The sequence below is a fragment of the Drosophila gunungcola genome (assembly GCF_025200985.1).
Source record: "Drosophila gunungcola strain Sukarami chromosome X unlocalized genomic scaffold, Dgunungcola_SK_2 000038F, whole genome shotgun sequence".
NCBI classification, from domain to species: domain Eukaryota; kingdom Metazoa; phylum Arthropoda; class Insecta; order Diptera; family Drosophilidae; genus Drosophila; species Drosophila gunungcola.
In genome coordinates this window covers 20551-48216 of record NW_026453189.1, presented here as the reverse complement: position 1 = coordinate 48216, position 27666 = coordinate 20551, and the positions used below count along the sequence as shown (strand labels likewise).

Genomic DNA, 27666 nt, shown 5'->3' with positions numbered 1-27666 from the left:
TAAAATAGCAGACAAAGGAATCTCCTTGGAACTTATAATAAAAATGAATCAAAACCATTAAAAATGATTTGGAGATTGATTTGGCTCTGTAGGTGAAAAGGAAAAACGTTTCAAGAAAAGCAAATTCATGTATACTGTATCAACCCCAATAACGAAAGGCTTGAAATGTCTTTCAAACTATGGGATGGACTTTTAGAAATAACAAATTCCAAAAACTGTCAGATCGCCTTTACAGTGCGGGGGTTCATACTCCATACAATGGCTAATAAGAAAACTTTTTGGCATTTCCAAATAATATATTCAAAGCTAGTTTTATAGACTTGAAGACTGTTGAATGCTTGCCGTTTAAAAAAAAGCAAAAGTTTGACAAACTGTTCAAAGCTACATATATAGGTTGCTGGATAGAAAGAAAAAAATTCCAAAAGCGGATGGGACCCACAGTGCGGTCGCTGAAACTCCGCGTCGGCTCATGCGCTCGTCGTTGCACATGCGCAGTACCAGTACCAGTACCAGTACCAGTACCCAGTTCCTCAGTTCGGCGCAGTTCGGATGGGATCGGATCGGGTCTGGACGGACTGGCTCGGCTCGGCTCGGCTCGGTTCGGTTCGGTTCGGTTTGGCTAAGCTCGGCTTGGCTTTGGACAGTACAGAGTGTAGTTCGTGGCGAACTTCTATGGGACAGAAAAACCAGTTATAAGTCAACTTTCATTCCAAGCAGACGTGCTGGGAGTTGGGATCGGAAAACGGCGGGTTTTTGTTTTGTTTCGCCGTTGCAGTGGCAGCAGCGTTAACTCGTGCAAATGCAGCCAGGTCGCTTAAACGAGAAATAAGTTCACGTTCATAGGTAGCCATTAATTTTTCCATTTTCCTTGCGGACTGAAGGTGCAATCCACGCCACGCTGCGAAGGCTTACTTTTTTTTTTGTTGTGTTTGTGGTTTTTGTTTTAGTGGTTTTTGTTTTGTGTGAACTGGTCAGAGATCGAGTGAGTTTTGCCTGTCTCACCCACCCAAAAGCAGACAAAATAGCTGAATTCGGTCATATTGAATCATGGCTCATATCTACAAACATATATGAATGTTGGCCGTTCACGACTCGTACGTACATATGCAAATGAAATCGGGAACGGTTCGGATCGCACATATCTCTTGATTTTGATTTTGATTTTGATTCTGATTTTGATTGAGTGTTAGTGTCAGTGCTAGTGTGTGCCTGTGCCTGTGCCTGTGCCCCAATATTTCTAGTTCGTGTACTTTCACATACGGCTCAAATTAGCACCACTGATATTGAATTAGAGTGCCTAAGCCGAATCCGAATCCGTATCCGAATCCGAATCAAAATTCGAGTCTGGGGCCGAAACTTTCCTAACTCTTCACCAGAGGCTACGACCGCAGCAGTAGCCGATAATTAGTGAAAGATATATACGCTCTCATGAAAGTTGCTTGCGATTTGTACACCGGATGGTCCCCCGTTCCGAGTCCCCAGGCGAAGTGAAACCGTCAAAAAGTGGGTTCTGCTGGCAGCATTAGTCCCCTACCCGCGTATACTATACGCTATACAATACACTACACTGTAGAAACTACTACTACTACTACTACTACTACTACTACTAACCTTGAAAGCAACACCAAAATAACTCGCCCTCAGGCCATTTCATTTGTTTCCATACCCATATAGCCATACATTCGCTGGCTGCAGTCCGCTAATTCTTTGGAATATTCATGCCAGGCTTTCAGCCCGCAAAAGGGAAGCCGTTTAAGTTTACTTTTACTTTTCCGATCGTAGCGGGGCAGTCCATTCGGATCGAACCGAACCCAATCGAATCGAATCGAATCGAATTGAATCGAGCGGTCGGTCGGTCAGCTGAATGAAAATATGGAATATAAAAGTATGGGAACTTAGGAAAGCGGTTGAACTGCGAACAGGTGAGGGAGGAGTCAACGGCCGACCATTCCGATTTTCACGATTATTACAATGTGCCCACTGCAGTATTATAAAACATCGTAATTAGGCGCTGGAAATTCAGTGTGAATGCAAAGTGAAACCTTAATGAACGCAACACGCTCTCATGTCCATGCGTACTCACACATAAATATACAAATAAATAATCGACTAGTGTATGCATAAATTAATCGCTGCTGATGCCACAACAACACCTCTAAGGCTAAAGCTAATCAGCAGCCAACGGCATTAACATTATAATCAACAGCATCAGCATCACCATCATCATCATCATCATCATCGTCATCGTCAACTCTGGTAACATCAACGTTGCGAAGAGCATCGGCATCGGAAGAAACACGGCAGCGGGAAAATCATCAGCTGCGAACAGCAAACAATGTTTTGCCGCAACTTATTGTTGAAAACATCCCATCGCAGCAAAAGAGCCATGACTCTTTCAAATGCAATGCCCCCATTATGCTGCTGCTGCTGCTGCTGCTGCTGGCACTGAGCTCAGCTGGAAATTGCCAAAGTAAGTTCAACAACTTGGGTATTGTATATTGGGTATAGTATTGGCCCAAATATTTGACTTTCCCACTCGCAATGCACTCTATTTTCCAATTAGCACCGGCGAATGGGGTCACCATTATGGGAATTCTCATCGACATTTACCACAGTCAGTAAATGGGGTCACCATTGTGAGAACATTTTTTCAAATCATTTGTCCAAGTCATTCCTTCGTCTCGGAGGCATCACAAGTAGGTCGATATTTATTTGAAATCCGGATGGTCGAATCGTTTTGCGATGCTAACAATGCTAAATGGGAATGGAGGTACCTTGGAAAGGGTGTTTCAAATTTACCTATAGCATTTATAAGCTCAGCCTAAAAGCTTTAAATTAATTAAATTGCATTTATATTGCCTTCCAATTAAATAAGAATTATTTATTGGAGGAAACGTGTGCAAACAAAAGTTGGTTTAACAAACGTAGCATGTTTTGGATACAGAAATATCCACAAGTTAAAAACGATTCATGAGATTTGATTTTAATAGCAAAAAGTGTAAGTTTAATAAAATAATTAATTAATTAAACAAACAGGTTCTATTTATTTTTCTCATGAAAATGTTGTCGAGATCACGACGTGGCTCCGACAGACTGTCATGATCTAATCAAATCGGGAGTTAATGCTCATTCTTTGTACAAAAGTTCTATACAAATATAAGCACATTACACGAAAACTGTATTCGACCTTAAAAAAACACAAGTTTACTGTAGTATTTTACGAAAGGAAAACCTTAGATACTGCACACTTCAACTATAAAAAACTGCATTACTTTAATATAAGGCAACTGATATTTGACAGATTTTTTGGCAGCATCTATAAAACCTATCAATATTTAAAGTAAACAACAAGTTACCTTATTGATTCCCTGTGGTACTCCCGTCACCTCCTAAAATCAAGAACAGATCTTAAGTTGAATGCAGTTAACTAAATATATTTTCCCTAGAAACTCAGATTTTGTTATATTTTTTAGTAAGTTTTCAAAGCATTGCAGAGGGTATTATAATGTTAGGTTAAAATACAGTGAAGAAGAAAATATAAAAAATTAATATAGGAAAAATATTACATCCCTGTTATTTATTTTTTATTTTAATTGTTCGAGATATATTATTTCAGAATAACGGTTTTGATTTTATTAAAATAAGACATGGCTATAATATAGCTGCCATAGAAACGATCAAATAATTTTAACTTTTTTAATTTTTATGAGTTACCTTAACGAGTTCAGCGACCTCAAAATCATCTTAGACACTAGGAAAAAAAAAAATTCGTATCAAATCAATTTATGTAAAGAAAAAATTATTTGGTGCGAAGGTGTAAATACTGGAAAAACTAACGCAAACCTTTTATTTAATACGAAACAAATTTTAATAACTTAGAAATCATCATTAAATCATTTTATTTAAATTTAAAATATTTAAAATAGTACATTTGATGATCATGAAATAAGTCAAAAATATCAAAAGTTGAACCAAGTTTTCTAATTACTTGTTGAAACTACGATTGAGCAGCAGCTTTAGTAATTCAAAGCCCATTGCGAAATGTATCCCATGTTATGCAGGCATTGCATTGAAAATCGTTTCACAGCCCTACAGAAAATGACCATAAAACATAAATTGCCCTGCGTTGATGGCACTGGCCTGTTTTCGACGTCGAAGGGAATAAATGGGGCTAGCTCTTTTGGGTCACATCGAAGGAGGGGCGAAGAAATGGCTAACCAGCTGGAGAGAAGCAGTGAAAGTTTCCGAGTTTGGGTTTGAGTTTGAGTTTGGGTTTGAGTTTGAGTACGAGTACGAGCTCGGGCAGTGTGGTTGAACGACTTCTGCGCTGATGTGTTCGAGTCTTGAGTCTTGGACATGAGGAAGCCACTTTGCTTGTGACATTCTTACTTTAAAAGTTTCACAAGTTCACGTCGTCGACTTGCCGTCTTGTCGTCTTGCAATACGTGATTGCGTTTGTACATTTCACCGCATTTACGAGCTTGCAGGTATTGCGCCCTCCTACGTGCGCTAAATTACAATTTCCTTTGGCGATTTGCGTTTGATGATTTGATGATCGGCTCCCGATGTTGTCACATTGGCAACCGGGACACCTTTCTAACAGTAAACAAATCGACACAAAGTGTGCTTGCCATATTGAGCTAGTTATCTCACAAACGCCAATAACCAATAACCAATAACCAGTCGTCAGGTCAGAAAACAAATCGCCATTCCCATTTTACTGCTTAATTCACACCTTTGATTTGATTTTGGTACCGAAGTTCTCGAGAAATTCTGGTTGGGCAGGGAAGCTTTCCTTCTCTATAAAATACTATCTTAGAGCGTGTTTTGCAAGCCCTTGAGCGGATACAATCCCCGACTTAAGTTCCATGAAGATCAAAAACTTTGTACAAAAAGGAAAAGCAACTTTGGATGCCCGCACAGTGGAATCGCAATGGGAATTAATTCCAAAACGCGAACGGAAGCTAATTTCGGAAGCCGAAGTTTTAATATCCTAAGTTTTAGTTATTGTAACTATTAATTTAACTTGGTCTCAGAAGAGAGCTAATAACAAATTTCTATACAATAAATAACGACTTTATAAGTTAAAAAAACCATGTTTTGTCATTTTTCTCGTAGTGAACTTCTGTTTTTAAAATCTTAAAAACGTATAAATATCGTTTCAATATGCCCTTTGATAGACATACATTATTAGAAAACCATGAAGTTGTGCCAATTTTTGGGTATTTCAAAACATATATTTGGATCGAAAAAAATGTTTATCCGAGTGTAATAGAGAATTTACAAAGTTATTAATTTATTCAACAATTTTTCAAATTTGTTCTATTATAGCTAAAAAAAGACTTGTCGGGTAATATGATTTATAAAGCTTTTTTACACCATGGTTAGTGCTGATCCAAAATATACATTTTAGGGTCGAAAAAGAGACTTGAATTTTGGCTAAAATAAATACAGCCTCAGCAAGGGTGTTAATTACCTATAATTATACACACATTCGATCAGTGTTATCCCGTTATCCCACTGTAGGTCTTCCCAATCAAATCTAAATATTGTGCTGCATTCTGTGACTCCAAACACGATTTCCTTTATTTCGATTTCGATGCCGCTCCACGCCCTTCCAGAGATCTGCCTTCTCGAAGGAAGGAGGATGGATCGGAGTGTGTAGGAAGAGCATTGACACCAGTAAAACCGGATGAATGCGATCCAAAACTCATAACAATAACAGCTTTTTGGCCGTTGGGGAAAAAATAACATCATCGTGGCAGCTGCGCTAGCTGTTTCTTTTTCGCAGAGCGGCTTTTGTTCAGCAGCTGCAGCCCGAAAATATTGATGGCTTAGTTCCAAGCCCCCGTCACCAATATAAAAATGAACGTGCGTATGCAAAATTCTCGTGCAAAGCACTAATATCTCCAAAGAATTCGAGATCTAACCGTTGTTAATTTGAAGCAAGAATCAAGCCAATTCTGGCAAGCCGAAGTTAATAAGCCTTTGCAGTTGCAAATAAATGATGTGTCAGTTACTTGAAATATACTATTCAATCCTGATATACATTAGCAATCTTGAAGATTAATTTACATTTGTAAAAATCGCCTTTTATGAGTAGGAAGTAAAGTAAAACAATGAACATTTTAAAATTTTCTAAAAACTGGAAATCTTTCACTCGATTTTTTCTATGTGCACGCCAATCAAGTCTGCAAAAACTTAAAAAGTCATCAAAAAATATTAGGAAAAATTAATTTTTTAAACTAAATCATGATTTAGACATTATGGACACAAGACAAGTCGAAGTGTATATACCCTTGCAGTTATTGCAAAATTAAATATTATTTAAAACATCTGAATTTCGATTTATATGTAATTTTCAGCTCAATTGTTTGATCGTTCCTATGGCAGCAATATGATATCGTTTTCCGATTTGAATATTTCTGAATTATTAAACCCTTACTATATACAAAAAACAAACCTTTCCATAAGTGAATAAAAGTGAACACAATTGAAGTATCAATTTTGCTTTCATATATTTTTTAAATATTTCGAAACGAATTTAAGCCGCAATTGTGAAATAATAAACCATTACTATATCTCAAAGAACTAAACAAAATTTAAAAAGCAAAAAAGTTACTGTCAAATTATTAATTAATCAAAAAGAACTACAAAATAAAAATGTTAAATAAAAAAAAAAATTTTTTTTAATATTATTGTTTCTATGGGAGCTTTATGTTATAGTCGTCCGATTTTGATGAAATTTAAACTGTTATTCTGAAATATTTAACCATTACTATATCTCGAAGAACTAAAAAAAAATAAAAAAAACCAAAGTTATAATTTTTATTTATTTATTTTTCCGATTGTTCCTGTGGGAGCTATATGCTATAGTCGTCCGATCCGGCTCGTTCCGACTTATATTCTACCTGCAATAGAAAGACAACTTTTGGGAAAGTTTCATGCAGATAGCTTTAAAACTGAGAGACTAGTTTGCGTAGAAACGGACGGACAGACGGACGGACAGATGGACATGGCTAGATCGACTCTCCTTGTGATGCTGATTAAGAATATATATACTTTATAGGGTCGGAGATGTCTCCTTCACTGCGTTGCAAACTTCTGACTGAAATTATAATACCCTCTGCAAGGGTATAAAAAGGGGATTTGGCAGCCCTGTATACCTGCAAAAGAAAGACAACTTTTTAGGAAACTAAGATTTGAATGTACAATAGTTTCTTTCGGTGTTTTTTTTATAATAAGAATGTAAATTGTGCTTTAAAAAATGTGTACCAACGCCCATTAAGAGGTTATATACAGTTCAAAAGCCGAAAAAAAACAACAAATTTTTGAAAAAATGTTCTGAGAAAACTATTAAATGTAATTATCTGATATTTTGTACAAATATTATGTTATATTTTAACTGTATTTTAAGGCTTAATATTGGAAAAAAATATTTTTTTTTGGAAAGCAGCTACAGCTAATTTTCGGCAGCTCCTCTCTTTAGACTGGATTTCTTGAACTTAAAAAATCTAACAGATTTCGGTAAAGTATTGTTAGGTACGAAAGATGTTGGCTTGACTACGAAAAATTCTTAATACAAGTATAAAAGTTTCTTAATTTAAGTTGTGCAAGTAAGCATCATATTTACTATCTTCTAAGCCCGTTTAAGAATTTAAAGCAATACGTTTGCAATCAAATAGCTTTTAGTAGCTATACTTTTGAGGTCAACTAGGTACAAATTTAAATAAAAGCAGAATGTTTGCAAAAAAAAACATAAAAATCAAAGAAAATAATAAATTGATTACTTTGTCTGGGATTTGAACCCGAGATCTTAATAGCTTCCAAGACACTTACCCCCCAGGCCAAGCATTTTAAGAATGAAATGTTCTTATTTTAAATTAATAGTTCTTGATTTTTTCTTAAATTAATAATTGAGTTTACTGTTTTTAATAATTCTGGTAATATTTACAAACCCTATAAGCAGAATTAATGTGAAAAATGTCTTATTCTCTGTGTATTTATTTTAAAATAATATTATCAAGTAGGATCCGTACATAATCTGTACATAAATAAGTAAGTCAAGTTAGTAAGTCAAGTTATATTTGGCCGATACTAAAATTATTCGTCCTTCATTTTTTCTGGGTGTAATTTATCGAAGGCTGTTCAAACCAAAAAAATGAATTTTGACCAAAATTTTTGTCTTAAATTGCTTATATAAAAAAAAAATTTATCGAAAAACAATAATCTTCGATTAATTTCTAAAAAATATACTAGAGAAGGTTGTGTTAAAATTTGAGACTAATCGGCATATCCGCTTTCGAGTTATGTTGGTCACCGATTTTGAAAACACCATTTTAAGTAAAACGCATTTAATGTTTGTGCTTTTACTTGCAAGCACTCTGAAACGCCCTTTAAAATTTGGGAGTAACTTTGATAATATTCACCGGAACGATATGAAATTTTCAGTTCGTATTCTTAAATAAGTTTACATTAACAAAATAAATAAAAATATTTTTTTTATAAATACATTTTAATATTATTTTAAGAATCAATTTTTTTTTAAATTCTAATTGAATTGTATATAACACACACATATTTTTGAGCTTTCAAATTTTTTCCGTTTTGTTGGTCAGTTACAAATTTGTTTTATAACTTTAATTTGTTGTATTCTTAAAAAATTATTAACAATTGGGGTAAAAAACATTAGTTAAAAAAGGAAAAATGAAATCCTATTGCTTGTCTGTTGTACATGTGAAGTGTGAATGTATTATTGAATTATACAAATAACAAATTATTGTTTAATTTCTGCTGCAGGTGCCTCTTTTTGTGGGAGTATAACGAAACCAAAGATACAGAAAAGCAGCTAGCGCATAACTAGGCCACAGCCCGCGCTCCGAATTTCGTAACCACTTTTTTCGCCTCGAAAAACAGTTCTCCTTGGATTTTGTTTCTTGCCCTTTATGTGGCTTTTCTAAACATGTTTGCAACCCGTTTCGCACTCTTTGCTGGCTGTCCACTAATTGTCTCTTAATTCTTGATGAAAATACTAAGCCCAAAATATACATAACTATGTAGACTTTTTGAGTATTAGCCGCATGCTCACAATTTAGGAGGCAACAATTGTGAGAACGTTGAATTTCAGCCAAATACATACATGCATATTCATGATGGGAATAAGAAAAATACTTTTCACGAGTTCTTAGCTCAAGTGGTGCGTTTACAAAATAAAAATAGTCTTGAGTGGGTCAGGGGATCTGTTGGAAAACAAAGGTGAGATTAAGAAAATACCCACGCAAAATAAAACCGACAAGAGACCAGATTTTGCTTACTACTATATAAGGAATTGGCTAGCTAGCTCCAATCTCTGGCACTTTAACTGGTTTTTTAGCTCCCCGTGCTCGAAGTATTTTTGTACAAGCAAATATTTTGCAAAAATATTTTCTTCCACCTTGTAATGTATATTAGCATTTCAACAAAATTATTTATGCTGTCCCAAATTATAAAAAATGGTCAGAGCTATCTGCAAACTTTAAACCCAATAATGTTGGTTTTATACAAAGTACATGACATTTCAATCGACATTTTGATTCGAATAAATCAACCAAATATCGTTCAATCGTTGGAGTCGGGAAGGGATGTTAGTTTTTTTGAAATATTCGCAAAAGTTATTGAGAGAATTTAGCTGGTACGATTCCATAAGAGCTGTCGGATATAGTCCTTAGGCTAGCAACATTTTAAACTAAGCCTTTTAATATATAGAAACGAAACAAAACGATTAAGATAGATTCAAGTGTTTAGCTTTTAAACGGAGGTCGCAAACTGTGTAGAACCATCTTGTCATGATGATCAAAAATATATATACTTTATAGGCCTCCTTCACTGCGTTCCACACCTCTGTCCAATTGTATAATACCTTCTGAAAGTGCATAACAAGAATGAAAATGTATATTCTATTGCCGCTACATTTTCAACGAATACAATAACCCTTTTACTCTACGAAAATGTCTTTGTTGTCGCTTCCTAATAAGTTTCAAAGCCCAAAGACTTAGGTATTCAATTTCCTTAAATGAAAACCTAGGTTGCAAGTGCATTGCATTGCGTTGATATTCGAGGTAAAAATGTTATCTTTTCTGTTATATACAGCTGCGGTCAAAATAATGTACGTTTTTTAGGTAATGGAAGTATCAATCAAAAATTTGTTTGAAAGCAACCTTACAAATTGTTGTATATTTTCGTGAAGTTTGTGCTGTAAACTAAGGTGCAAATATAATAATCTGCAATTAACTAGATATAATATTTTTAAATGATGTTAAAAAATCTTGATAGGAAAATATGTTATAAAATTTGAAATTTAAAAAATTGATGCTAAAACCCTTTCTAATGTTTTGATTTGTTTCTAAAATTGTTATAATCACTTACAGTATATTAAAAAGTGAGTTTTAAGGAATTTTTAACAGTTTTATTTGCCTTTAAAAACCAAAACATTATCAAAGGTTATTTAGTCTCTTTAGGCTTATTGGCAATGGTAAATTAAGAGAAAAGTTGTCTAATGCCTTGAAGGTATGTTTTTGAGCACCTCACACTGTCCCCCTTCTAATATGTTGACCGTATGTATCGCATTGTTCGTCATATTATATATATATATATATTATATATCATATTTCTGTTTATTGTTTTCAGTTTGCGGTCCCCCGGCGGTGCCGCTGAATGCTAAGGTGCGAACCATCGCCGTCGACTCGCAGGTGGCGGAGGCGCACTACGAGTGCGATGCTGGCTACGAGCTGTTCGGCTCGGCGGCGGTCAAGTGTGACCCCCGGACGGGCTGGGAGCGGGACCTGCCCTTCTGCGGGGTCAATGTGGCCTACCGTAAGCCCGTCAACCAGAGCTCCTACACCCGGAGCGGACCTGCGAGCTACGCCAACGATGGCAAGCCGGGAAACAAGGTGAGTCCCCGAAATTGGTTGATCATGTGCCTTAATATATACATATATTATATTGATTAATATATATATAATTAATATTGAAAATTTCACCAGTCAAAATATTATTAAAAAAAACCGAGTTTTATGTTTTGCATATTGCTTTTTAACTTTAAGAGTTTCAAGCCCAACGGCTTATAAATGTTTGCAGAACGAATTTTTATACTCTTGCAGAGGGTATTATAATTTCAGTCAGAAGTTTGCAACGCAGTGAAGGAGACGTTTCCGATCCTATAAAGTGTATATATTCTTGATCAGCATCACTAGTAGAGTCGATCTAGCCATGTCCGTCTGTCCGTCCGTCTGTCCGTCCGTCTGTCCGTCCGTTTATACGCAAACTAGTCTCTCAGTTTTAAAGCTATCTGCATGAAACTTTCCCAAAAGTTGTCTTTCTATTCCAGGTAGTATATAAGTCGGAACGAGCCGGATCGGACGACTATAGCATATAGCTCCCATAGGAACAATCGAAAAAAAAAATAAAAAAAAATTATAACTTTGCTGTTGCAATGAAATAATAAAAATATATAAAATACCTATCTAATAATTGAACTGAAAATCATCATAGCTTCAATGTTTTTAAACATATACGCAAGTAAATCATAATTTTAATGTTTTCAAAAATTTAATTCTAGCAATAGCTGCAAGGGTATATGAACTTCGGCTTGCCGAAGTTTGCTTCCTTTCTTGTTTAAAGTTATAATACTTGAATATGTTGGAAAACATGTCAAACAAGAAAGAAAGCCAACTTCGTCAAGCCGAAGTTTAGATACTCTTGCAGCTGTTTGCAAAAATAAAATAGATGGACGGACGGACAGACGGACATGATGCTGATCAAGAATAAATATACTTTATAGGGTCGGAAACTGCTGATTGAAATTATAATACCCTCAGCAAGGGTATAAAAACCGACTGGAAATATTTAAATTTATTGCACATCACTAGCCAAGTTGGTTAGGTTAAGCTTGGGGTGATCTACTAATGCCCCTGGAATTTCGTGCCCATCTCCTAGAATCCCGATGGCCAGGAGTGCTCCGAGACGCAGAAGGAGCCGTCGCCCTGGTGGCGCGTTGACCTCCTGACCCCGCAGGCGGTGCACGTGGTGCGGATCACGACGCGCGGCTGCTGCGGTCACCAGCCGCTGCAGGACCTCGAGATCCGGGTGGGCAACAGCAGTGCGGACCTGCAGCGGAACCCGCTGTGCGCCTGGTACCCGGGCACCCTGGACGAGGGCGTGGTGAAGACATTCACCTGCGCCCGCCCCCTCGTCGGGCAGTACGTGGCCATCCAGCTGGTGGGCGTCGAGGGCAGCCTGAGCCTCTGCGAGGTGGAAACCTTCACCAACGACGAGTTCTCCGTGGACCGCTGCCTGAGTCCCAAGCTCGGCGTGGACACCGTGGTGACGACATTCTCGAAAACCTGCTACGACTTTCATATCACAAAAGGAGAAAGCTTCGACAAGGCGCAGGCCATTTGCAAGCAAACGGGTAAGTTGTTCGTTGTTTGCTGGCTGCTGGCTGCTGGATCGTCTTAATAGCAGGCTGCACATGATATATAATATAATTACCCCCTTGGCAGGTGGCGACTTGGTACACGACTTTCGGGGCGCCACCAGCCAATACATCTTGTCCGAACTGGAGCGCCGTAAGAGCGAACTGAAGCCGCAGCTCGTCTGGATTGGCGCCCAGAAGGAGCCGGGCATCTCCTCTCGGACCTGGAAGTGGGTGAACGGTAAGCCAAACCCAGCATCAAGTTTGGATGAATAAGAAATTAGGTTCAAATTGGATTGTAATTGGAGTGTCCACAAATACACTTGTTCATTGGGGCGGTTAAAATGTGTGGGCAAATTCAAATCTAAGGTCCTTTCTTATCCGTTTGGTTGCTATTAAGACTTATCAAAAGGGTTTGTTTGGTAGGGAAATGAGCATTTTGGGTTTGCGCATTGTCTTCGAAGTTTATCATTCATACGTTCCGTTGTCTTTGATCAAGTAAAGTATTCCTAATTGCGGACCTCATAAAATTAAAAAAGAACGAAGGTGTTTGGTTATTTGACCAAATGTTGCCACTTAAATGGTAAGAGTAAGGCTCCATACATTTTGTGCCGCTAACGGATTGTAATTGTTTTAAACATTACAATTGGAAGTGAAGACTGATTATTGCTAATTAATATGCATAGTATTTATGAAAAGATTTGATATAATTTGTATATTCACGGTATTCTAACATTTTTAAGAGTTAAAGCACACCCTTTATAAAAATTGAATTTGATCATTGAAAAAGATTTATATTAAAAAATAAAATAAAATAAAATAAAGTTCAAAAAAGGTGGCCCACAAAAAAGTAGCGTAGTAAGATAAAATATATATATCAAAATATATATAAGCTCTTTTCGGCCCATTGAACTGAAAACGCATTCACAAATAAACCGCAATGTTGGGGCTAATCAATAAAAAAATATTTGAAAAACGTATTTTTTTCGTTGGTCACCCTTTATATCAAGCCATCTTGTACTTTAATACTTTTAAAAAGCACCTTTTCTAAACTTGTCCATATTATTTACTCTACATTCTACATTATTTACTCTTATCTTCTTTGACTTTTTAATTTTGTATTGAAAATTACAATTTAAATTTGCCTAATGAGGAAATATTTTTCGCTCCAAAATTCATACTCTCCAAAATTCATTCTTGGTTCACACTAAAATTATTGATAAGTATAAAATATATTGAACATATATGCTTACAACACGGTTTACGACTTTTGTTTGGCCCTTTGCAGGGGATCTTGTGCAAAAGTCCGCTTAGGGCAAATGTTTTTTTCGTTGTTCACCCTTTATATCGAGCCACCTTGTACCTTAATACTTTTAAAAAGCACCTTTTCTAAACTTGTCCTGACCATTTACGTATTTCTAAACTTTAATTTCTATATTATTTACTCTACATTCTACATTATTTACTGTCAATCTTCTTTAACTTTTTATCCAATTTTGTATTGAAAATTTCAATTTAAATTTGCCCTATGGGGTATTTTTCCTCATTAGGTACGCTCCAAAATTCATTCTTGGTTCACACTAAAATTACTTTTTGCAATTACTTTGATGGGTTCCTTCCTCATCTATTAGTATAAATTATATTGAACATATAAAATGCCGTTGCAGGGGATCTTGTGCAAAAGCCCGCGTGGGGCAAGGACCAGCCGAACAACTACAATGGCGAGCAGAACTGCGTGGTGCTGGACGGAGGTCGGAATTGGCTGTGGAACGACGTGGGCTGCAACCTGGACTACTTGCACTTCATCTGCCAACACTGTAGGTGCTCCGGCAGTCAGTGCCCAATTGCAGTTGCGAGTGCTAACCTTCTTCTTGTCCTCTTCCGGCAGCTCCATTGTCTTGCGGCTCGCCGGATGCCCAGCAAAACACCACTGTCATGGGCAAAAAGTTCACCCTGGGCGAGAAGATCCAATACAGCTGTCCCAAGGGCCATTCGCTGCTCGGTCAGACGGAACGGGAGTGCAGACTCGATGGCACTTGGAGCGGCTCCTCGCCGACGTGCAAATGTAAGCGATGTTATGCAATAGTATGCAGCAGTGCTCAACGTCACTGTTTTGGGGCTGGCTTAAAACGCATATTTCGATTATAGAATATAAATCACTTTTGATTAAAATAGTAAACAACTTTTAAGAACGATTTTTTAAACGCCCTTGTAGTTGAAAGAATTGAAACAAAAATTGATTCGTCAAACATTATAATTGCGCAGGCCAAGAAGTGTTGTTGTGGCACAGAACTATAGGTGCTAAATTTGTTTTCGTTTTATATATTTGAAAAATATCAAAACACTTCATATCAGATTTTTATAATAATTTATATTATTATTATTTATTAATAACTATTTTTTTTTGTTTAATGTACCATCGAAAATTTCAATTGGCTGTGATAAGTTATAAATTTTTAATCAGCTCTGTTATTTGAGTGAAAATCTGTCAAACTAAAAGGAAAAGATTTGCATGGAACTTTTTGGGTTTAAAAAGTCAACGTGGGTCCCCTTTTTTTTATTAAAAAGAGCACTTACTCTTTATTTAATAACTTTTGATTGGTATGAGCTGTCTTGGTGATTTCCTCAGCAAATACTGCTTAAATAAATTTCCTTAGAATAAAATAACTTAATTTAAAAAAATTTAAATTTATTTTTAATTTGCTTTTTGGAAAGTGTGTTGAGCCAGCTACAGATTTCTCATTTAAACATACAAAAAAATTTGACAACTTTAACAAAGATTTGAAAAACATGTATTTTTCGGTGCCCGCACAGCAATTTCCCATACAAGTTTTAAATACTTACTAAAATAAAAAAAAAAAGGCAAGGACCCAAAAATTTAAAATAATAATCGTTTGATCGTATCTAACAGCAGTCGAATTTGACAATATTGTTCATTCTAGTTATTCATATAGAATTAAAATAATTTTTTTTGAGATTTCTATTTCTATCAAATCTATTATAATGTTTATATGGCGTTTTCATTTTTTTCTAATCTCAAATTATAGTTTTTTGATATTTTTTTTTGTAACGTTTTGTTGTAAATTAAATTTGTTTGGTGTTCACATTTATAATATTGTTGTGGAAAGACCGTGAAATTTGAATTTCTTTAATTATGTTGCTATAATATCTAGTTTTAGTTAATCCAGAATCCGAAGTCAAAACTGCAGTTACATTTTTTGTGTTCCTCTGTGTAATTATAATGCATCAACGTGCGATTTTTAAGATAAAAATTGTATTTGCTGCAACAAACTGTTAAAGTCCAAAGTTTTAAATAGCTTTAATAGGTTAACTATTATACTCTAAAAAAGGGGTTTAAAAAAAAACAATTGTTTAATTCTTTTTATAGCATTTAAAAACAAGAAAGGAATCTTGCAGCTATTGTATATAAAATATTCTTTAAAGCAGTGAAGCTTTCCAATTAAGTCGTCAGGTCTTTCCTCCGTAGTTCTGAAATACTGAAACATCACTAGACGTCGAAGAATAGTTAAACAAATTGGAAAACAGCAAAAGATACATTTTTATACCCTTGCAGAGGGTATGATAATTTCGGTCAGAAGTTTGCAACGCAGTGAAGGATACATTTCCGACCCAATAAAGTTTATATATTCCTGATCTGCAACTATACCACCCTTTGCAGGTGTATAAAAAGTGCGATTAAGTCAGCTAGGCGTTACTGCTCCTTTGAAAATGCAATAAAGTTGGCTATTATTTCAGGCGTTGTTGCATGCACCTCTAGGTTAAGATTTTGAGATTCGCCCTAGTCTAATTTTGAAATTTCCCAAATTTTCCGCAGACGTGGACTGCGGCAGTCTGCCGGAGCTGAAGTTCGGGTCCATCCACAAGTCGGAGGAGCGGAACAGCTTCGGCGTGGTGGCCACGTACAGCTGCCACGAGAACTACACGCTGATCGGCAATGAGAACCGGACCTGTGCCGTCGACGGATGGAGCGGGAAGCAGCCGGAGTGCCTGGTGGACTGGTGTCCGGATCCGCAGCCCATCACCGGAGGCAATGTGCGGTTCAGCGACAAGCGGGCCGGTTCCACGGCCACGTACGTTTGCGAGCCGGGCTATGTGCTCGTCGGCGAGGCGGTAGGTTGGGATGGGCCTTGTTACTTGGTTACTTACTCTTCAGTCCATAATACTTGTGTCCGGTGTTTCTTCTGCCGTCCCAGATCATCTCGTGCGGCCTGGGAGGCGAGTGGTCGAGCAAGCCGCCGTCCTGCAGGTTCGTTGACTGCGGTGCTCCGGCGCGACCCAACCGCGGCATATCCATCCTGCTGAACGGCACCACCACCGTCAACTCGGTGGTGAAGTACGAGTGCGACGAGGACTACTGGCTGGACGGCAACTCGGAGCTCTACTGCACCCGCGAGGGCAAGTGGTCCGGCGAGGCGCCGGTCTGCGAGCTAGTCACCTGCGAGACGCCCCAAGTCCCGGCCGGTTCCTTCGTCATCGGGTACGACTACAACGTCCACTCGAAGATCCAGTACAACTGCGACCCCGGCCACATCATGCACGGCACTCCGGTGCTCGAGTGCCTCGACAGTGGCGAGTGGAGTGCCGACGCGCCGTACTGCGAATGTGAGTTTTTGGGTCAGAAGATCCAACGATCGTTTTCCAAAGCGAAGAGGGGAACCCTCTGTTCCATATGTGTGAGCTTTTTCCATGACAAGGATTAATATCTCAAGTTTGGGCACAAAACCGAACTTTTTGAAATTTTCACCAAATCCAATTAAATATCCTTCTGATACTCTTTTAACCGGAAGTAAATCATTTAGAGGACTGTTGATTTCAAGAGAAATTGAAATAAAAGGTTCCCATTAAAGGTATATTTTTTAGGGGCGCTTTAAAATCAGGAAGGTTTTTACTCTGACAGCACATTCCAATTACTATATTTTAAAAGTGGTGATGAAATGAGAGCGTTTTAGAAAATGTTAGGTAATCCCAAATAAACTGGTTAAAAATGTAAATCGACCAAATCCTCCAGAGATGAAAGTTTGATCGGGGCAGATGGACCCCGGGTTCACAAAATGACAAAAAGTGGCTTATGTAATTTGTTATCACCAAAATCCAAAAAGAAAGCAGATATTTCAAAAACTTAGTATTCCCTATAACGGCCATATATCGATTTTTTGCGAATATGTTGAGAATTTTTCGATCTTTCCTATACCAGCTTTATGGTATCGTTTACCCACTTTATTAAAATTAAATCCGTAGTTCTGAAATAGTTAGACATTACTAATTTTGGAATTTTTTTCAAATAAATTGCAAAACAGCGAATTAAAAACCTTTTAAATTTTTATGCTATAGTCGTCCGATCCGGCCTGTTCCGTTATATACTACCTGATATAGAAAAAATGCTAAGCTAAGAAGAAAAACAATTTACTGATTGTGGGAAAATAGAGATAATATAAAAAATAAAATTCATTAATTTTGAGAAAAGTAAAGTTTATGAAAATATTATTCATTAAATTTCTAGTTTATGATAGGGATTACTAAAATAAACATTACGCAAATATATATAAAATGGTTGAGGCTCACAAAACACTTGATGTGTAAACAAATTATTAAGCATACCTTTTTTTTATTTATTTATATTTAATAATTTTTAAATTTAAAAACCAACGGTGCTTTCAAATTGGAAACAATATCATTTTTAATATAATTTTTAAATATTAATATATAGTATTCTTAAAATAATATACATTTATGATATTATTATATTTTATAATCGAACGGTATCTAGACGAGTAGGTAGATCTAAAAATTAAACTCTGATCTTGTTTATTTAAGTTTGTTATAAACAAACATTTTTTTGAAGCAATTTTAGATACAATTTCATACGTTCAATAAGTACAAGGATCACATTTTTTATACCCTTGCAGAGGGTATTATAATTTCAGTCAGAAGTTTGCAACGCAGTGAAGGAGACGTTTCCGACCCTATAAAGTATATATATTCTTGATCAGCATCACTAGGAGAGTCGATCTAGCCATGTCCGTCTGTCCGTCTGTCCGTCTGTCCGTCTGTCCGTCCGTTTATATGCAAACTAGTCTCTCAGTTTTAAAGCTATCTGCATGAAACTTTCCCAAAAGTTGTCTTTCTATTGCAGGTAGTATATAAGTCGGAACGAGCCGGATCGGACGACTATAGCATATAGCTCCCATAGGAACAATCGGAAAATAAATGAAAAAAAATTATAACTTTGCTGTTTTTTAATTTTTTGTTTAGTTCTTCGACATATAGTAATGGTAAAATATTTCCGAATTACGGTTTAAATTTCATCAAAATCGGACGACTATAGCATATAGCTCCCATAGGAACAATCGGAAAAATAAATGAAAAAAAATTATAACTTTGCTGTTTTTTAATTTTTTGTTTAGTTCTTCGAGATATAGTAATGGTTTAATATTTCAGAATTACGGTTTCAATTTCATCAAAATCGGACGACTATAGCATATAGCTCCCATAGGAACAATCGGAAAAATAAATGAAAAAAATTATAACTTTTCTGTTTTTTAATTTTTTGTTTAGTTCTTCGACATATAGCAATGTTTAATTATTTCAGAATTATGGTATAAATTTTATCAAAATCGGACGTCTATAGCATATAGCTCCCATAGAAATAATAAAAATATATAAAATAACTATCTAATAATTGAGCTGCAAATAATCATAGTTTCAATGTTTTTTTTTAGCACATACTCAAGTAAATCATAATTTAAATGTTTTCAAAAGTATTTAATTAATGCAATAGCTGCAAGGGTATATGAACTTCGGCTTGCCGAAGTTTGCTTTCCTTCTTGTTTTAATTTCAATGATAAATGAAATTACCTCCATTTTAGAAACTGTTGTTTTTAATATATGAGTTGGCATCAGTAAAGTAATTACATTTTTAAATTTGGGTCTTTTATTTGTCGGTAATGATAATGTAAAATCAGATGTCTACTACTCAACAGGGCGATTAGTGTCTGGCAATAAAAACAAGTTATATTTTTAATAACCAACTATAATTAAAATAGTACGAAATAGCAGCTGCGTCTAAGACTTCATTAACAATGGACATTTTGGTGCCAGAGTAGAAATCTTGTCACGAAAGTGAAGAGTGCGGTGATAGTGATTCTGGTCACTTGACTGTTGTTACAAATCCATTATTAATTCCAAATACTGTGTGTTTACTTAAGGAGTATCTTAAATAAAAACATAACACCTTTAAAATGTTGTGATTAAATTTCAAGTTGTTCGAAACAAAATTTAAAGTATAGCTATTTGTATTCCTGTTAGTGAACTACTAGTACTAGTGTACTAGTGTTTGAAACTTTAAAGCGTTTGTCTCACAACTGACGTTTTAAAGTCGGTGCCCCTTATATCCACTGCACAGATCGTTTTAAAATTTTGATTTTATTTCTGTACAGAAGTTACAAAATTTAAATTTCAAATACGGCTCTGCCCGGGTAATTAATTATATAATTAAATAATATGGATTTTTTTGAGTATTGAGAGGTAAAGAAATTTAACTTTTGACAAGACGCTCCATTGCCATATTATATCATTTTTCTCCAATTTAACTGAAGACTCTTCAAGTGTTATACCATAATGTTCCATTGGCTTTTGAGAACAGATTGTGACTGTTCACAAAAAAAAACATTTTTACACAAGCCAACACTACTCCCGCCTGGCAAAACTGATAATCGAATGGTTCTACCCACCAGACATCGACTGCGGCCAGATCCTGCCCATCCCCTATGGCAGCCACAAGTACGTGACGAACAGCACCTACGTGGGATCGGAGGTGGTGTTCAGCTGCGCCCAGTCCCACAAACTCAGTGGGGTTCTCAAGCGCCAGTGCCTGGAGTCGGCGGTCTGGAGCGATGCCTCGCCCAAGTGCGAAGGTAAGAGCTGGCAACTGGGAGGGTGTCCCCTCTAGCAACTTGACCACCCAATACGCTTTCCACAGAGATTCGCTGCCCGGAACCGAAGCTGGCGGCGCACAGCCTGCTCTCCGTCACTGGAAACGACCGCATGTACGGACGCACCCTGATCCGCACCTCCGAGTCCTCGCAGAACACTGCCCAGACCTACAAGTGAGTTGGGGCCCTTGCTCCCTGCTCCTCCTGAATCGCCTTCTAACTTTGCCGGCTGTCTTTCAGAATTGGGGCTCTGGCCAAGTACCGATGCGAACGGGGCTACAAGATGGTCGGGGAGGCCCTGGCCACCTGCACGGATAGTGGACAGTGGAGCGGCAGCATACCAGAATGTGTCTGTGAGTATTAGCACTAACCATACAACATATAGACTGGTCATTTCATACGACGCATTTGGACACAAAAAAACGGACCGCGGAAGGTCCACCGTTCTCACAGCAGCAGGTCCATGCACTTCGTGTGCGTTCGGGTTTTTTACTCTCTCATTCTTATTCTCATTTTTATGCTCGCGCACTCATTGCACGAGTTCAGTCGTTCAGTCGCAGAGAGGCGCTTTTTGAAGAAGGCTGCCCTGCGCTTGAATTCGTCTTTGTATGTATGCGTGATCATGCATTCTCATACACGGGAGCATGTGTGCGTTTATTTCATTTCGGCGCATCAAGAATATTTTGTCTTTTGCCACTTTTCAAACTTGGTACCCTAAGAATATGGGCGTATTTACTATTGGGTTATGATATAAATATGAATATTATATGTTTTAATATATTTATTTAATATTTCAGCATACATTTTATTTTTGTTTACAAATTCAAATCAGTGGTAGCGGTAAAATGTTTTACATATATGTATGTATTCGAATTTATAGAAATCAGTCCACTGAGATGGGAACAGGGCATATCGCAGTCGTGTCACTTGAAACACCGACTGCCTTTCAGTGGTTGAGAAAACTTCAAACTAAGTCAGTTCTTGTCGATGTCTTGCGAGCGGTTGGTGCATGCATACCCTACCGACGATTGCTTTTAAGGGGAGCGGGCTTTTAGGACACTTGTTTTAAATGTTATGTTTAGTGATCTTTGGTTAATTTATTTTTTAATGATTCGCAGTGTTATTTTGTCTTTAAACAAGTAATAAATAATAAAATACTTTTAATATTTTTGAAAAGGTAAATGGTTGATTTATTTTTTAATGATTCGTTATTTAATTGTCTTGTTATTTTAATTGTCTTCAAACAATTCGTTATAATTCAAGATATTGGAACAATTAAAATCTAAAATTATTATCATTAAAATAAATTATTATCATTAAAAAAATGTGGATTTTTATATTTATTCCATTTACCTTTTCAAAAATATTAAAAGTATTTTATTATTTATTACTTGTTTAAAGACAAAATAACACTGCGAATCATTAAAAAATAAATTAACCAAAGATCACTAAACATAACATTTAAAACAAGTGTCCTAAAAGCCCGCTCCCCTTAAAAGCAATCGTCGGTAGGGTATGCAGGCACCAACCGCTCGCAAGACATCGACAAGAACTGACTTAGTTTGAAGTTTTCTCAACCACTGAAAGGCAGTCGGTGTTTCAAGTGACACGACTGCGATATGCCCTGTTCCCATCTCAGTGGACTGATTTCTATAAATTCGAATACATACATATATGTAAAACATTTTACCGCTACCACTGATTTGAATTTGTAAACAAAAATAAAATGTATGCTGAAATATTAAATAAATATATTAAAACATATAATATTCATATTTATATCATAACCCAATAGTAAATACGCCCATATTCTTAGGGTACCAAGTTTGAAAAGTGGCAAAAGACAAAATATTCTTGATGCGCCGAAATGAAATAAACGCACACATGCTCCCGTGTATGAGAATGCATGATCACGCATACATACAAAGACGAATTCAAGCGCAGGGCAGCCTTCTTCAAAAAGCGCCTCTCTGCGACTGAACGACTGAACTCGTGCAATGAGTGCGCGAGCATAAAAATGAGAATAAGAATGAGAGAGTAAAAAACCCGAACGCACACGATGTGCATGGACCTGCTGCTGTGAGAACGGTGGACCTTCCGCGGTCCGTTTTTTTGTGTCCAAATGCGTCGTATGAAATGACCAGTCTATATGTTGTATGGTTAGTGGTATTAGTTATGTTCAATTCAAATTGTTTCTTTTTCAATTCGTAATAGCTGGTAATACACAATACTCAGAAAGCTTAATTTTTTTAATCTTGAAAAAATCCTTAACGTAAGATATAATGGACTAAACATGGGCTAAATACTAAGTATATTTAGGAAAAGATTACCTTAAAAATATCTTAAGGCTATATGGCCGACTACGTAGACTAAGTGGATTTTTAGGTAACTTTTCCTTTGGTCCATTATTTTTTCCATTAGGGAATTTTTTTATTAAAATCAAGGATTTCTAAATTTGTGGGGAGCATTTACTGATCGCCTTAACCGTTTTATTTAAAGACTTTTGTATATTTTTAAATTTAAGAATTTTGGCTTTGGCAGATTATATATCGTTTAATCTGTAAAATACGAATATTTTATTTTCGCCACTAACTGGGACCCATACTTCGAAATAATGACTCAATGACTAATGGTAAAGGACAATGCAATTTTTCAACAAATATTTAACTATTTATCTTTTGAATATTTATTTTACAGAAATTATAAGAACTTCCAAATTTTTAATGACTTTTAAAAACATTATTTTGCCTCAATATAATTTTTTTAACTGTGTCCATTTTTTAAAAACACAGATTTATAAAAGTATTTTAATGGAAAAGTCAAATTTTTTAGCAAAGTGATATGCCCCCTCGTTAATGAAGAACAATAATTGCAATTTCATTTTATTGAGACGCGTTAAGAAACCAAATCAAACTTTCATCAAGTCAATAGTTTTAGCTATCCTTGTCCCGATACTTTTTAAAAAATAAAAAGACTTGATAATGTTTTTTCAAAAGCATTGCATTAAGTTTTTGATTTCGGATGGACTGGTTAAATTGCATAGACAATGTCGAAAATATTTTAGTTATTCGCATTGATATTTGCTGTCCTATGGTTAAAATAGGATATGTGATGGTTTGCTCCTTTTAAAGAGTTATATAAAGGCCATAAAAATTAAGGGGATATCAACAAAAAATAAGTTTTATTTTGCTTCTGATTCAAAGTCGTTTTGATGCTTGGTTGACTTTTTCCTGAAAGTGCTCGTTTGCCCGTATAGTTCTTATAACTTGTATATTTTTTTGCCATTTTCAGATGTGGAGTGCGGGGCGCCCGAGGGCATCAGCAATGGCAAGGTCGTCCTGGCCACCAACGTCACCTACTACGGCGCCGCCGTCCTCTACGAGTGCCACGTGAACTTCAAGCTGAATGGAGTCTCGCGGCGCCTGTGCACGGAGCACGGCAACTGGAGCCACGAGGCGCCCGAGTGCGTGGAGGTCGTCTGCGACACGCCCAACATCAGCGAGAACCTGATCGTGGAGGCAGGGCCCCGGGCCGTCGGGTCAGTGGCCACCTTCAAGTGCTCCAAGGGCAGGATCATGATGGGGAACGACACGCGCGTCTGCCAGAAGAACGGCAAATGGGCCGGAAAAAGTCCCACCTGCAGGCGTAAGTACATCCCTATCAGGATCACCCGGTTTAATAGAGTAACTCGATGGCTTTTATTACTGCTGTGGGAGAAGAATTATGTCCAAAAACTAGCTTTAACGCTGAATCGGATTTTGTCCTATAACGAAGTTTAAAAAAGCAAATACAAATATGCGGCTATTTGATTTCGAATAATGAGCAAAATACAACGAACCATATTCTCCTATATACCCTTAGTTTGGCAAGGCGTTTTAAAACTTTTTTTTGACAGAAATTGATTTTTTTTAACCAAAATAACTACTATTTTTTTTTTAATCGAATCAAAAATATCGATTGTTAGTTATTTTGTCAAACTTGCTTATCTTTTAAACAACGTCTAGTAAAGTGTTTTTGAACTAAATCTGTTGTCATTTTTTGTTTCAAAGAAAAGACATTTACTTAACAGATATATTTTTAACATAATTTATGTATGTAGTTTAATGAATTGCTTAACGTATTACTAAGTTACTAAAACGTATTGAGCTGAAGTGTTTATTTAAGAAAAAAAGGCCGAGCATAGCCTATTTTAGTTTATTCGTAAGTCTCCACATAAATGTCAAGTTCCATCCCAAAAGTAATCTCTCTTCATCCAGCTGTCGACTGCGGACGCCCGCTGGCGATCGAGAATGGTCGAGTGATCGTGGTCAACGAGTCGACACTGTACGGCGGCTCAGCGGAGTACCACTGCATTCCGAACTACAACCGGATCGGGCAGTACCTGCGCAAGTGCACCGAGGACGGCGCCTGGAGCGGGAAGCAGCCGCGGTGCGAACTGGCCACCGCCGAGGGCCACGAGAGCTCGGAGCTGGGCACCGGCGTGGGGATCGGGGCCACGGTGATCGTGGCCCTGCTGGTGGTCTTCGGCCTCATCTTCCTGTACCGCAACAAGGCGCGGCCCGTGAAGAACACGGAGAACGTCCAGGCTGCGGAGACGAAGGACGAGCGGAACGCGGCCGTGATGTCATACTCCACGCTGGAGGCCAACAACCGCGCCCACATGGACAACAATCCCTCGGCCACGTTCAACACCTTCCACGGAGGAGCTGGCCGGAATGGTGCCCCCGCCAGTGGGGATCCCAATGCAACCAGCAACGGCGAGAGGTTGAACAACAATCGGTCAGGTGGGTGAATGAAAAGAACATTACAAAAAAAATTACAAAATTACAATTACAAACTATACCCGATGCTCTCAGACCAAAAGCGTATATTGTATTCGTTGAAAAGTGTGTAACAAACAGAATGAATCGCTTTCGATCCAATAGAGTGTATATATTATTGGTCAGGATCAAAAGCCAAGTCGATCCAGCCCAGTCCGTCTGTCTGTCCGTTTGTCAGTCTGCCCGTCCGTATGAACGTCGAGGCCTCGGAAACTTTAAAAGCCAGAGATTTAGAATTAACATGAAGATTCAAGTCATGTTCACGCAGCGCAAGTTTATATTGGTGCTGGTACATTTTCATGGTATTTAACCAGGTTTGAAACCGATACCCTTAACCGGTGAATCCTAATCAAAACCGTAACCGTTATGGGCTTATGACATTACATTGTTGGCCTCATTCATTGCTCATTTTTTGTTTTAACTATACGATTTAACGTAAGTGCGAGCAACCTATGACGATTCCAAACAGAAATGAATGACGAAAATTGTCAAAACCAAACCCGATTGTAAAAAATACGCACCGGGTTTTGGTAAAAAAAAAGCCATTCGATGAAATACCACCTGGCCGATACATCAATGAGCAAAGTTGTATTTAAAAAGTACAATATTGCTCATTTATTGGAGTTGACGACAAAACGAAATGAAAAAGCGAGGCTTAGATGAATACGAAATATTTTTTACCATTAAAAGGTAACTACTGAAAACCTTTAAAAGTTAAAATTAGCGGGATAAACACAATATAATAAACAAAACCATAAAGTTTGAATCTGACGTTAAAAAGGCAGTGTGACTGTGATTTTATAACCAAAAAATCTCAAGCAGTATCCATATAGTTGTCTCTGTCTCTGAGCTTCAGTGAATTCGTCAATGAATGAGGCGAACAAGGTAATGTCATACCCGTATATCCGAAACCGGAACCAAAATATATAGCAACCAGGACAACCGTTTCCGATACCGAAACATTAGTACCGGTTTTGCATAAATGTGTTCTTTACAAATACATAAGTCGTAAAACGTCTTAGCCATTCAATTTGTCAGATCCTGCTAGTGCTTTTCTTTTAGATGATTTTTTTTTTGACAATATATATCATTGAAAAGAAAAGAAGAAAATCGAAAAACATATATTCATTCATACCGCGACCATTGGTTTCAAACGAAACCGCTATTCAATCCGGTTTTAATCGCTGATATTTTTGGTTCTTAGCAAGCAATTTGAACTTATTCCTGTTGTGTATTTTCATGAGCATTTAACGTCAAAATGTGTCCAAAAAAAGTCCGGAAAACGGTCGCACTTAAAGTGCAAAATTTTTGAGTCGAGTCTGACTCTCTTTCACTTGAATCGAAAAGGTTAATATTAGACTAAGAGTTGTAACATTTTTTGAACAAATTTAAAGAATTTTAATTTTATATAACATGTAAATTTTTATTTGAATTAAAAACTAAAAAAAAACAAGAAAAATATTGACAAGTTTGTTTAAAAATTTTGAAATTGGGACGCACCATAAATTTACTGTGATATGAAATTTATATTAAAAATTTTAAAGACTTAAATATTGTTTCTTTAATTTAAATTCAAAATTATTAAATTAAATTAAGTTATCAATTCAAATTCTTAAATTTAAAACAAATGGTAAATTTTTTACTGTTCTGAATATGCATTAATGTGCTTTAAAACTTTCTAATGTATGTTCTTCCTTAGAAAACGCTCCAATACTCGGCTTTTTTCAGACACATTGCTTGGAGCGCTCCTAACATTGCTTGCTGGGCTTGCTCAATATCTATCGACACTCCAAAAATGTCATAAATCGAATTATATATTTCTATTTTTTATATCCGCAGAGAACATATACGACCAAATACCAAACGAGCAGTTCTACGACGCTCCTTACGAGATGCGCACCAATGACGAGGTCTACGAACCGGAGCCGGTGGCCAGCAATGTGATCACCATCAACGGCATTTCCGTGAGATAGAGGAGGCACCATGGCATCAACAACTTAGCAACGTTTAACGTTAGTTTCGTGTTAATAACTGTACATATTAGTTGTTTAAGGGAGGTTTTGAGTTACTCGTAGTTCGCCTAAAACTAAAACTAAAGCTAAAGCTAAAGCTAAAACTTGGTCACCCTATGCACATGTACCGTAGTAGCCCCGTATATATAGGTCTATCCATACCGCATAATCTATCTTTACTGTATACATATGTACTTACCGTGTCTAAACGAAGCCCATGTACTGAGATCGACGTGTCGAGTAGGAGTTCGAATTGCGAGGAGAAGTTTCCTTTCGCCCCATTCATACTCGTATCTGTTTGTGTTGTTTAAATTATTTTAACTATGTAGTGAGAGTGAACAGTTTTGTTATGCAATGTGTAAGAACTCGCCAATGTGTGTTAAAGCGTTAATTTTACGAGCAATTAAACAATTGTGGTTGACTAAATTATT

The 27666-nt window shown here is 36.8% G+C and overlaps 1 protein-coding gene across 2 annotated transcripts; it reads left to right on the top strand.

The window, feature by feature from the left end:
- Window positions 1-689: 689 nt before the first annotated feature.
- LOC128260707 (sushi, von Willebrand factor type A, EGF and pentraxin domain-containing protein 1) lies at window positions 690-27661 on the top strand. 2 transcript variants are annotated; one of them, XM_052993900.1, is made up of 15 exons: window positions 690-809; window positions 2207-2470; window positions 10666-10928; window positions 11974-12448; window positions 12540-12692; window positions 14119-14268; window positions 14340-14516; window positions 16287-16582; window positions 16666-17074; window positions 20206-20385; window positions 20451-20577; window positions 20644-20756; window positions 23695-24048; window positions 24660-25187; window positions 27063-27661. In XM_052993900.1, the coding sequence occupies exons 1-15, from the start codon at window positions 800-802 to the stop codon at window positions 27194-27196; spliced, it is 3633 nt and encodes a 1210-aa protein (XP_052849860.1). In that variant the 5' UTR covers window positions 690-799; the 3' UTR covers window positions 27197-27661. The 2 variants fall into 2 exon arrangements, with proteins under 2 accessions (XP_052849860.1, XP_052849859.1); XM_052993899.1 differs by lacking the exon at window positions 690-809 and adding an exon at window positions 1377-1503.
- Window positions 27662-27666: the final 5 nt, after the last annotated feature.